We start from the raw sequence: 12665 nt of genomic DNA on the forward strand, positions 1-12665 counted from the left end.
CCTCGACTACGCTTCCGACTTCAACCTTTCCCTTGACCTTTCGACCCGAACGCTCAAGCACGAGGCACCCCCTCAAGATACACCACGCTCCAGTGATGGTTGCATCAAAGACGACTCTTTGCCAATAGCGCAACATCTACTTGATGCGCTTCTTCGGAAATACGATTCGATCTTCTCCAAGTCTCAAACTGACATTGGGTTCATCGGCACTGAGCAGCACTCTATCACGCTCACGAGCGAAATCCCGATTCACAGATCAGCGTACCGAACCTCGCAGACAGACAGAGCGCAGATCGACACATAGGTGGAGTCACTCCTTAACCAAGGCTTTATACGACCATCCTTGTCTCCGTATGCAGCTCCCGTCATACTGGCGGAAAAGGAAGGTGAAGGCCGTTCTCGAATGTGTATTGACTACCGGAAACTCAACGCCGTAACAGTGCCTGACTACCAGACCATACCCCGTATTGACGATGTGCTTGACTCTCTTGGGCCCTCACGCTACTACAGCGCATTGGACATTACCTCCGGATATTGGCATGTTCCTATGCGACCAGACGACATTCATAAGACCGCGTTTGTCACACCCACGGGTCACTATGAATGGCTTGTCATGCCATTCGGTCTGAAGAATGCTCCGGCAGCCTTCCAGAGAGCCATCAGGAACATCATTGCCAAACACCACCTTCACAACGTTGTCAACTATTTTGACGACATAGTCGTGCACGCGCCTACGTTTGAAGAACATCTCACGAGCCTTGACAGTCTGTTAGCAGCACTGCAAGATGAAAACGTCAAACTGAAACTTAAGAAGTGCCAGTTGGCGCGCACTCGCATCGATTACCTCGGCCACACAATTTGCAATGGCACAATATCACCTAAGCAATCCAACCTCGATGCCGTACGCAAATTCCCAGCTCCACAGTGCGTCAAGGATTTGCAACGTTTTCTGGGTACTGTCAATGTCTACAAACAGTACATCGATCATTTCAGCGACACATGTCTTCCCCTCAAGGAACTCCTCAAGAAGGACACCCGGTGGCCCTGGTCACCTGAATGCCATGCCGCATTTGCAGCTCTGAAGGCCCGCCTCACGGAAGCCCCGGTGCTTCACATATTCGACCCATCCAAACCTTATACCCTTTTCTGTGATGCCTCTGTCACCGGCGTTGGTGCGGTACTGAAGCAAGTAGGCGATGACGGAAATGACCATCCAATAGCCTACCGTTCTCGCAAACTCTTGAAACACGAAACGAATTACACTGCTACTGAACTGGAATACTTTGCCATCGTTGACGCTGTTGACAAGTGGCACTGCTACTTACACGGCAGCCACTTCACAGTGCTCACAGACCACGCGGTGCTCCAGTGGTTGAAGACCATCAAGCATCTTACAGGGCGTCTTTTTCGGAGGTCTCTTAAGCTGTCCATGTACGAAGTCACCTTCAAACATCAGCCGGGTTCTGCCAACGTCGAGGTCGACGCCTTATCCCGATCACCTGTGATCAGCCTAATCTCCACTCTGGAGCTCCAAAACGCCTCCTGTGACCTACCTGACGGTGCGTATACCTTGCAAAACGGTGTCCCCATAGTACGAAAACGCGGCCTACGCAAAATCTACGTCGCACCTTCGCTTCGCGAGGCACTTCTCCAGAAAGCTCACCACGACTTTGGGCATATTGGCGTGCGAAAAACTCTCGGTCTTATATCTCCCCAGTACTACTGGCCTGACATCACAAACGATGTTTCCAACTTCATTCGTCACTGTGATGTCTGTCAGCGATGCAAAAAGTCGAAACTGAGGAAATTTGGACTCTTGGAAGCTCTGCCACCAGTTGAGGAACCCTTCGACCTCATTGGAATGGATACTGTGATAGCTGGAAGTCTAAAGAATACCAACATTAGACCTTGGGTTCCTGTTGGAGCAGTGTTTAATGTGCGACTGCCGCGGTCAGCTGCGAAACAGCTGATTGCCAGCTGAAGAATGCAGCACGTCACGCGGCTCGTTGTTCATCTTCCGTAACGTCGTCGTCATCCACTACATCCCTCCCTCCTAACGTTGTGAATTTGAAGCGTGCGGGAGATCTCCGACGACGCACAGGATATCTTCTGGTAGGGACAGGGGGCCGACGATCAGGAGACGCCATGGACGACGACGCAGGGAGGTCATCGTGAGGAAGTATCTCAGTTGGGTGCCGGGAGCTGAAGGCAAGACCCACTGGGAGATCTAATCGACCAGTTGGACGGGTTGTGCTCTCGACATCAGCATTTGGCACATTGTCCGCAGAGATTCTTCTCTTCAAGTGATCGGCGTGAACACGGCGGCGCTTCTTACCTTCCACGTCCACGTCGTATATAACATTACCTATGCGTCCTAAGACGACGCCCTTGATCCAGTGATGTTTTTGAGTTGGATCCTTTACCCAGACCTTTTCCATGACTTGGAAATTCCTGGTAGACTTGTTCTGTGTGAGTGGCATGACGACATCGCCACTTTCGCGCCGGGATGGTCGGACCAGGTCTAGAGTCATCCTGAAGAGTCTCTTGTTTAGCAGCTCGCAAGGTGACTTGCCGGTCGACACATGTGGGGTAGCTCTGTATTTCGCGAGAAACGTTCCAACAGGCTCCTCCTCCTTCCCAGCTTGAGCACGACGTAAGGCTTGCTTCAGGGACCTTACGAAGTTTTCAGCTGCGTCCAACGTAGTCATCTCGTCGCCACTGTGATAGCTGGAAGTCTAAAGAATACCAACATTAGACCTTGGGTTCCTGTTGGAGCAGTGTTTAATGTGCGACTGCCGCGGTCAGCTGCGAAACAGCTGATTGCCAGCTGAAGAATGCAGCACGTCACGCGGCTCGTTGTTCATCTTCCGTAACGTCGTCGTCATCCACTACAGATACCATCGGGGGATTCGCTGGATACGGTTCTACCAAATGGTTTATTCACTTGGTCGTTGACCATGCCACACGATACGCCTGGGCATTTGCGCAGAAGCATGAGACCGCCGACGCGTACATCTCTTGTCTTCGAGAAGTTTTTGCGACTGCCACCCCTCGCCGATTTCTCTCCGACCGAGGCCCGGGGTTTGTCGCCAACACCTTCAAGCGGTTCCTGAAAAATCGGAACGCCCATCAATTATTCACATCGACCGGTCACCCTCAGTGCAATGGCCTCAATGAGCGCACGAATCAAACTATCGTCAACCGACTCAAGTGCAAAATTCAGGAACAACCCAGGATCCCTTGGCACGAGCTCCTTATGCAAGTAGTCTCCGACTACAACCGCACCGCACACGAAGTCACCCGTTTTTCTCCGTCACATTTAATGCACGGCGTCCCTTCGTACGATCTTCACATCTCTGACAACATCCCGTCCTTCGCTGAAGCCCGTAGGCAAGCGGTGCGCAATTCTCTTGCCTACCATCAGAAAAACAAAGTAATCTACGACCGAAAATTTCTTCCTGCTGATTTCTCCCCGGGAGACGCCGTACTCTATGAGACCCCGTGGCACCCCAACCGTGGGAAGCTCGCTCCTGCCATGGAAGGACCGTACACCGTACTTCGCAAGATTTCACCTGTTAATTATGAAATCGACCGCTCCATCTTACCTCTTGTGCGGCTAACCGACATCGTCCACGTTAGTAAACTACGACTCTACCATTCCCCTACTCGCTTTTCTCTTGGAGGGGGGGGGGGGGGAGTGTGACGTATGAAAGATGAGGTGCAGCGCGCGCAATAAACATATGTTCGTTCTCCGATTCACTGATCGCTCCGTTCCTTCGTCACATACATGTAGTAGGAAGTAAAGATGCAATGGCCTGTAGACTGGGTAATAATTGCACACCAGCAAGCTGATGCGTTGAAATTTAGCAGCAGACATCTTTGTTTGCACACAGGAACACTAATGCAGGTTACCCTCACGGCACCTGAACGAGTTGTTGGACACAAGCCATCCCAACCGCATAATGACCACACTGTTCCCGAGACACTTCCTACAGGTTGCCCTCATTGCCAGGCGTTTTATAGCAAACACATTGAACCGTCTCCGGTGGGTGCACAAAGGCTCGAAGAAGAAACAAGAACGCAAGATTCAAGGTTGTGGCGCCTGTTAAGGCGGTTGAGGCTGACAGCATCCAATGTAAAGCGGGTGCCAAAAAGTGAGAAAACTGCAACAGACACAGTCTGCGCACTGGTTTGCCCAACCTTTCGTGGGAACATTAACACAGCGCACGGCGCAAAATGTGAGCCTGTTGTACGTGCAGCATTTGTAGAAGAGACCGGTTTCAACGTCGCACCCTCAGGTACAGTTGTGTGTCAAGACCACCCCTGGCTGTTAGCCTCTCCAGATGGTATAATTCCATCAGAACGTGCAATCCTAGAAATAAAATGTCCAGTGGTTGAGGACTGCAAAAAGCTTATCGAAGGTGGGAAATACGATGTGCAGAGAAAAGAGGGGGGGGGGGGCTACATGTTAAAAAAATGGACGTAATGGATACTATCAGCAAGTTCAATACCAGATGCTCTGCACGCTAAGGGAGCTTTGCTATTTTTACATTTGGTCACAAAAAAGTACTGTGCTCTTGATTGTTCCTTATGACAATGACTACATGAAGCTGGATCACAGCAGGATGCACAGGTTTTATTTCTCGTCAATGTTGCCTCGACTTGAGCATATGCATCACGAGGGAAGCTTGGTAATTTGTGCACGGTACGAGTTCATTGCCTCACTGTAGGTACATAGACATGCGCTATTTATGTGCCTAGGTCCTGCATAATCTTCTTTCTAATATGCTTTGTTATTTTGAAAGTCCTTTTGATCTTATTGTTATGGAAGATATTTAAACAGTCCAGCTTGTATGGACACATCTAGGTCAAAAGAGTGACACGGTACGCCGCAGTCAGTCGTAACAACGACGGAAGAATACAGCTTGTCCGTCTAGGCAAAATAATTTTGGTCGTAGTAGGATTAGCGAGTTTTGACAATAACCAGGCGCATATTTACACAGGGGCTATGTTTACACCCTGAAGCTTTCTGGTATAAATTTTTTTATTTTTCAAATTCGGGAGCAAAAACCGGGCTGACAGCTTCATGTCATGAATTCATGCAAATTCAGGTGGCAAAATTGTTATCGGACTGAATTGGGGGAGGAATCGGGTTTCATTGTAGGATCAACGTCTCTCGTACCATTTATGCGGTATTTTAGAAGTGTATTAGAAGCAGATGTCAGCTGCATATTTTGTGAAAGATTAGTATGCCGCTGCACTGAGATGCCTAGCGGGTTTTGCGGGTACTCATCGGGTTTAACCGGAAACAGTCGAACTTTGATTCGGTCATTTGGTCATAAAGCAAGGATGTCATACTAACAAGCACCCTAATAACGAGTGTCAACTCTATACATTTTATGAAATTTGCATGTTGGTGGCAGGTTAAAAGGTTTGCAATAAAAACAGATGCTCAAAATTGGTAGCTATCACCACCAGGCGTCAGTAATGTACTCAGGGGCGAATTCAGTGGAGTGGGGTCCGGATGTCCTGACCCCCCTCAATTCCTGACTGTAATGTGGGGCTCAATGCCCCAATTCCAGCATGCACCTGGCACTAGCCCATAGCGGACCCACCCCTTCCGGATCCGCCCCTGCATGTGCTGTTCCCCAAGGGGCCGCACTAAACAATAATCAGAAAAAAGAAAACTGTTTCTACTAGGGTGTTTTTCGTCTTGTACCCTGTCTCAAGTTTCTTCATCATGGAACTTAGTCACCACGTTTCTTGCTTTTTAACCATTTTACCTGCATTAGCGTTACAGGGGTAGCACTGTTTAATTATCTGCCAAAGAAATCCAATACTGTTTACACCTCACTTTTCCTTGATAAGTACAGGCTTCAGGTTGCACAGCCCTGCACAAACATATATCATGTCACTTGTCCGTTGCTTTGACTTGATCTGGAGGTCTTGTTTGAATATCCTGCATGTCTTGAGACGGTTTATCGCTCTTTGCACATGTATCCTGTGTGATACAATGCGGCGAGTCCTTGTTACGTCCTCAGTGCTCAACTGTTTCAAACCTGTGAGTGAACCAAAGGTAACTGTACAGTGTAAATAATAAGACAGCTAGTCACCAGAGCGTTGTCACTGGAGTTGTCTCAATTTAAAAAACCAACAAGGAATCATCAAGGGAAAATCGTGCACCCTTTGTGAATGCTGGTACGTTGTACTTTACTTCACGTGCTGCAAGCTCTGCAAGGATGTGGGAAGCCACGGTCGGCCATCACTTGGTCTCCCGGTTGGAGGATGCTGCTGAGTCCTGAGCTGTGCATGATGTATTTATCAGATGCTCTTCCGCCGCATCAGACAAACATGATGTATCCATTTGGTGCTATAGTTACAAAAAACTTCACAGTATTGTGCGCTTTGTATGCACTATAGGTCTGTGCATGAGCTTTCTTGGTCGCTGTAGCATCACTTCAGTACACTCCAGGATACAAGTTGTACCTCCATAACCTGTGTCCACATACACTTGAGGAATGCTACTCGCTATTCGTGACCGCAGCAACCAGACAACAACATACTTCATGACGCGAACGAGCAAACTAATAATGTACTTAAACACTTCTGCCCCCCTTGTGACGCTGATGTCGAATCGTCGTGCCAAGTCTCCATAGAACAACTCCAGTCGCAGCCTCATCAAACATAGCAGCACCTGCTCAGGCACTGGAATCTAAAAAAACCTTGCGTGATATTTTTCGAACGCTTTGATTAGTCCAAGGAGAACATTCTTTTGCAACGATGAAAGATGAAAGTCACTGAAAAGGTTAGCCAGCTGTAGGGATCGAACCCACATCTTCTGGATTGCCGGTCCAGGGCTCTACCAATTGAGCTAAGCTAACACGCCTCTCCAGCGACTTTCGGGGTGCGTCATCTGAAGGGACGACAAACCAGCCACAAACTCTCACTCACCCTCCTTTCACTCTTACATTTTTGCTCACTCATACACACATTCATACGACGGAAATCGACGCAAGCGGCACCTGTTGAACAAGAGATAAACTGATGTTCTGAGGCTGGAACAACATAGAGGGGACAGATACAAACAAAGCCTCAAATTGCCTAAGAAAGCTGGCTAACCTTTTCAGTGACTTTCATCTTTCATCGTTGATTTCTTAGGCAATTTGAGGCTTTGTTTGTATCTGTCCCCTCTATGTTGTTCCAGCCTCAGAACATCAGTTTATCTCTTATTCTTTTGCAGCCCCTTGTAGAATTCAGCATCGGAGTTTGTCAGCCCTGCCACAGTGACTTCACACCGTGGGGTCCCGTGCGACGAATTCAGGTAGCAGTGGTCCATGAGAACTACACAGGCACTGTCACTGGTGCTGTCATTTTCCTGCATGCAAAACAGTAACACCAAGGTCATAGTGGATAGCTTACCTTCTGCACAAAGAGTCAGCCCAAAACTGACTGGTATGACTTACCATGTCAATTGCCTCATCTGGAGGCCTCTCCTCATTACATTACGTCCTCTTTGTTTGACAGCCTCTTGTGACATTGGTCCCTGGAGTAGAAAGGCAGACAATAACACAACCAATTGAGTTGCATCATGTGAATGTAACATACAGTACAATTTCTTCATGGGAGACTCCCAGTATTTCTTGCTGGTAGAGGATTTCCGTGCTGTTGCCATTCTAAACATGGAAAATCAGGACCTTTAGCATAGTGGAGTCACGCGAATAATACGTATTTATTTTATTTCTGTTTTGCATATATTCAGAAGCCACCGCACTCACAATGTAAACATCAGATCATCTGCTGATGATGGCAACATCTGCTGCCGGCATCTACGAATGGATCAATTTCTCTCCACATTCCAACTTTGGCAATGGAAGGGTTCTATGAAACAATGATGATGTTATAGGACGGTTCTACACCGAGCAGTTACAGGCAGTAAGGTGCACCGCTCACCTTTGGCTTCGTTCGCGACGTCGCAGTGTTCGCGATCTCCCACGAACCACCTGCACATACATGTGCTTGTGTGTCAGAAAACGGCCACTAATGTGAAATTAATCAGTGTAAGATCAACACACACCTTCTTGTGCCACCACACCAGCCTGACCATGGGAACAGCGTTTTCTTCGGAGCGTTTACCGTCGACGAAATGGATTGAACACACCCGAGATAAAGCGCTGTGTTTGAAATCCTTGCGGTATTGCACGACAGCCATCGACGGCAAAGTTCAGGGTCTTTGGGAAACCGATGCAGCTTGAACGTGTTAGAGCCGCATTGTCCCTGTGGCAGGCTGTGGTCACCGCACACTGTTTCTGCAACAATCTTCTGTTTTTTTCTGGTTGTTGTGGCACCCGAAGACGACACAATGTAGCCCCGAGGACCGAGAAATGTTGTACGGCTTCATCAACCTTTTCAGGAGCACAATAAGGGCCAAAAAGAGCCAAAAACCACTATACGTCTATGCTAGATATCCCGCCGACACAGTCCAACGCGAGGAGGAGGAGGAAGTCCTCCTCTCCTCCTGAAAAGGTCTATAGTTAGGGAGTGACTTTTTCCGGTTAAACCCGATTCCGCCCGGTTATTCCCCCCGAACTGACCTCCGGCCAATTCGGGTTAAACCCGATTTCCCCCCGAATTCCAGTCACTATGAAATCCTCAAATGACGTTTCCACTAAAGACGAACCAAGGTCGCCACGTGTAACACATGTAAGAATGGGTCACTTACTTTCCAAGCAATACACCCATGTGTGTCAACACTGTCTATGCCTTCGGGGATTCCTGCTGGAAGATCACGATCCCGCAAAAAAAAAGAAAAGAAAAGAGAGAGAGAGATTAGGAAAGGACTTAATAGACAAGAGGAGAAACAAAAACACCCGATAACACCCGAAGGCACAATTATCGCCCGATTCGCCCCCGAACTACAGATTTAAAAATAGGGCCCGATTTTTACCCCCGAATCTGAAAAAGGTATTTAACCCGAAAAAGTCACTCCCTATCTATAGTCCGTGCTTGTGGAGGAGAGGAGTGCCACACAAAAGTCAAGCAGGTGAAGGAGAGGGAGAGACCTCGTTCTCTCCCACGCGCATTTCGCCTGGGTTTCCACGTGTTTCGGGGCATTTCATCCAACGCCATTTCTTCAAAAAAATAGGCGGTTTATCGAACGCCTAGTCATCGAATTTGTGACGGCCGTTTCCTTTTGTTTTGTCCGATACATTCTATTTGTTGGAGATGCGTTAGAGTTGAGTTTTATTGCTAGGCTGGTTTTCTACTGGCGTACGCTGGCTGATGTAATAATTTTTGCAACCTCTTTGCTGTACTCGTACTGTTTATAAGAAGATTCCTCTTCCACCTCACGGTTAACGACTTCAATGGATGATGCCTAGTTTACCAACTGTTTTCTCGTTTATTATTCTGCCGATGCGCTGCCGATTTTCCGAGACCATCCATGGGGCAGTGACCGTCCGAATGCACCAAGTCTTCGCAACTCAGTCATTCGTCTTTAGTGTTGCAATGTAATTACTGTCCAGAGATTACCGAGGGAGCCCTGCTGCACCTGCACAATATGAACCATGCAGCAGACAGCTTCGGACAGCGAGCTATTTTATGGACCCAGATTGTTGCTACAAGCTTCTGTTCTGCATTCACTATATACAATAAACTAAAGCGGTGTATAATACATGCGTATGCCTTATTTGAAACATAGTAGTTTCGCGGCCCATCTCAATCACGCCAGCCTTCAGACATTAATTCATGATTATTGACTGCTCAATCTTTATGAAGTCCAGCGGCCTTTCGCCGGCTTTTTCAACTGACCCTAAGAGATTTGGGAGAAACTCAGAGCACACCCTGGAAGAAAGCTAGGATTTGTACGTTACCGACCAGAAAAGGAAAATCAGAGCACTCTTCAGAGCACTTCTTTACTCTATGACGTGCGCGTTATACACCAGAAAATACGGTATAATGATTGATATGCTTCAAGCGTTTATGTCAGCGTACAGCCACCTCAACTCCAGAGAAGCCTGTACTGCATCTATGACATTTCGGTTCAAAACTAAGGATAAAAGACCGCAAACAAGCTGATACGAATTCATGGTAAACCGTACCGAGAGACACCGTCCGTCCCTGTCGCCCGTTTCTCTCTGCACCATCGGTACAAGACGTCTCGGTACAGGACATTTTGTTACGGACATTCCGGTACTACATGAACGTTTCGGGACACGGTCGTCACGGTACACGGACTTTTTGGAACAAGGGTAGCACACAAGTTGTCTCACGGAGAATTATTTTGCGCGTCCGTCTCTTACAAAATACGAATCCGTCAGCAAAGCTACTCTTCTGGGCCGCACACCATAATGCGTTATACCATATCAGCCATACATTAATACAGTACACGCGGTGACGACAAAGTACCTATATACACCCGGTAGCAAGTTTTCGTGCCATTCTTCCCGTGCAGACATGTACAATATACTCAAAAATTTATTGAAGGTAGGATAATAAATACTAACGTTAGAATGTAATTAAGATAGAGTATAAATACGAGAGACTTAAAGTAATTAAGATAGAGTATAAATACATGAGAATTAAAGTAATTAAGATAGAGTACGAAATACTTCAAAAAGTATTTAAAATACAATTAGGATATTATTCATCCTTGAATGCAAAAAGTCACCTGTCACTAGTCAGTCAATGCGGCAAGTCCCCGCTATATGACATGAATCACCTAAACCCCGCCTACAACGCTAGCCGCCGCTGTGTGATAGGAGTCATCTAAACACGAGTCCCAAAAAGATGACAAAGAAATACCACATAACTCCACCAAGCATATGTGCCCCAGAACAAAGCAAACTTCTAGCAACTCCCTGCTCGGCCAGGTCAGAACTCGGCGTCAACGCGTCAGCCGTCAGGGCACACATAATATAACCCTCACTGGCCAAGGATTAGTACACACGGGGCAAGATCTCTAAATGGGGACTTTCAAGAAGGGCCAATGTCCAGGTCAAGTCCGAGGGACTCAGGAAATTTCCACAGAACACGTAAGATAATGGAAAGACGAGACACAGAAAGTTTGAGAGGGAGATCCAAAATATGTAGTTAGAGTATTGAGTAGAAAATATCATTAAAAATATTTTAAATAGAGTACAAATACACAAAACAAAAAGCATTGAATAGAGTACCAAATTACCGCAAATTGTATTGCGGTATTTTTATATATTAAATTTTTAAAAATTTAAAATACAGTATTTTAAATACAATAATCCAAATATGTACAAGTCTGTTCCCGTGTCACACTGTCTCACTTCGCTGTTATCTTTGCTGTGTATACCACGTGAAACCCGTAAATTCCTCTTCCAGCGTATTCATATCAGCACGGGGCATAATTTGTAATTTATTCAGTAATATATGACAGTCACGGCATTGGCAATTCCTCAGACGTTTCTTGCCTCATATTTATTATCTCATCACGCAAGAAATGTAACGCTCAAATGCTGAAAGCTTTTATAGGGGTATTCTTGGTTAACACTCGTATACCAATCTCAATTCATTTGTGTCTATTGAAGGAATGGTAGATACATCTATAGAAAGGCAGACAAAGTAACTTAAGTGCTGCAACACAAGAATCGGAATATTACACCGCAATTAAGCGTGAAAACTGCAAACCAATAATGTTACCTCAAAATTCAAACCGCACTGCATTCAATGTGACTCAATATGAGTCCTATTTCACTGCACCAAATAATCGAAATTCAACCCCCAACTTGAATTGCATGGTATATGCCTGCAGAATGACATCCCCGCGATGATGAGGCTTTTGGAAAAGGCAGACCCACGGACCTACAAAATTAACAGACACACTAGACATCTCATAAGTGCCGCTTAATTCTTTATCCATCCAACCAGCTTTGTACCGATGCCGTCACCAACGACAAACTCGGGAGGCAACTTGTGCACAAACATCCGTGTACCGATATATCTGTACGGGATCCGGACATTTCGGTGGACGTGCATTCAGGTGCACGGACATTTCGGTGCAAAAACGTTGCTGAGGGCTCCCGGAAAAAAGGCCCCGGAAATGGCTGTCATAATGTCGACATATCGTACCAAAACAAAGGGAAGAGGGCGGCTTGGCATCAAAAGTGCATGTTGTCAAGAAATTTGGTTTACATGGAGAAGAACGTGCTTTGAGTATTTTTTTGTGCGGTATTATAGATTTAAGATATAGATTATTATATTAAGATAAGTTTTCGTGGTCTGTCGTGGCATTTAAACTTTTGGAGTTTTTTCTCTTTAAGTATTTTGAGCCCCACATTCGAGTCGGTGCTGTATACAGATATTCATTTTTTATTTCCTTTTTCGAGAGTAGAAGAAGAATTGCTTTGTTTTATAGTGACTATTATCTCGAAGTGGACATCTTCAAGGTACGGATATTATGCTCGATCAAACAGCTTTCGACCAAACGACGTTCGATCAAATGTCCAGGAACCACAATTTGAATTCCATCTGTTGAGGTTACATCTTTGGTTAAAGCATTTGATTAGACGTTATTCCCCTTGTATATATACCAACCATATATAATATTACCGTGGTGCCCCTCCGAAAGCTGTTAGACTCGCTAGCCATAAAACTGGTCGCCTTTTCAACAGTAAAAGCAGTGCTTTCAGGGGTTATGC

At 46.4% G+C, this 12665-nt stretch overlaps 1 protein-coding gene across 1 annotated transcript; it reads right to left on the reverse strand.

Annotated features, from left to right (window-relative positions):
• Positions 1 to 1994: 1994 nt before the first annotated feature.
• On the reverse strand, positions 1995 to 2708 carry LOC135371582 (uncharacterized). Its single transcript, XM_064605572.1, has one exon. The coding sequence runs from the start codon at positions 2706 to 2708 to the stop codon at positions 1995 to 1997; it is 714 nt and encodes a 237-aa protein (XP_064461642.1).
• Positions 2709 to 12665: the final 9957 nt, after the last annotated feature.

The sequence above is a fragment of the Ornithodoros turicata genome, unplaced genomic scaffold (assembly GCF_037126465.1).
Source record: "Ornithodoros turicata isolate Travis unplaced genomic scaffold, ASM3712646v1 Chromosome113, whole genome shotgun sequence".
NCBI classification, from domain to species: domain Eukaryota; kingdom Metazoa; phylum Arthropoda; class Arachnida; order Ixodida; family Argasidae; genus Ornithodoros; species Ornithodoros turicata.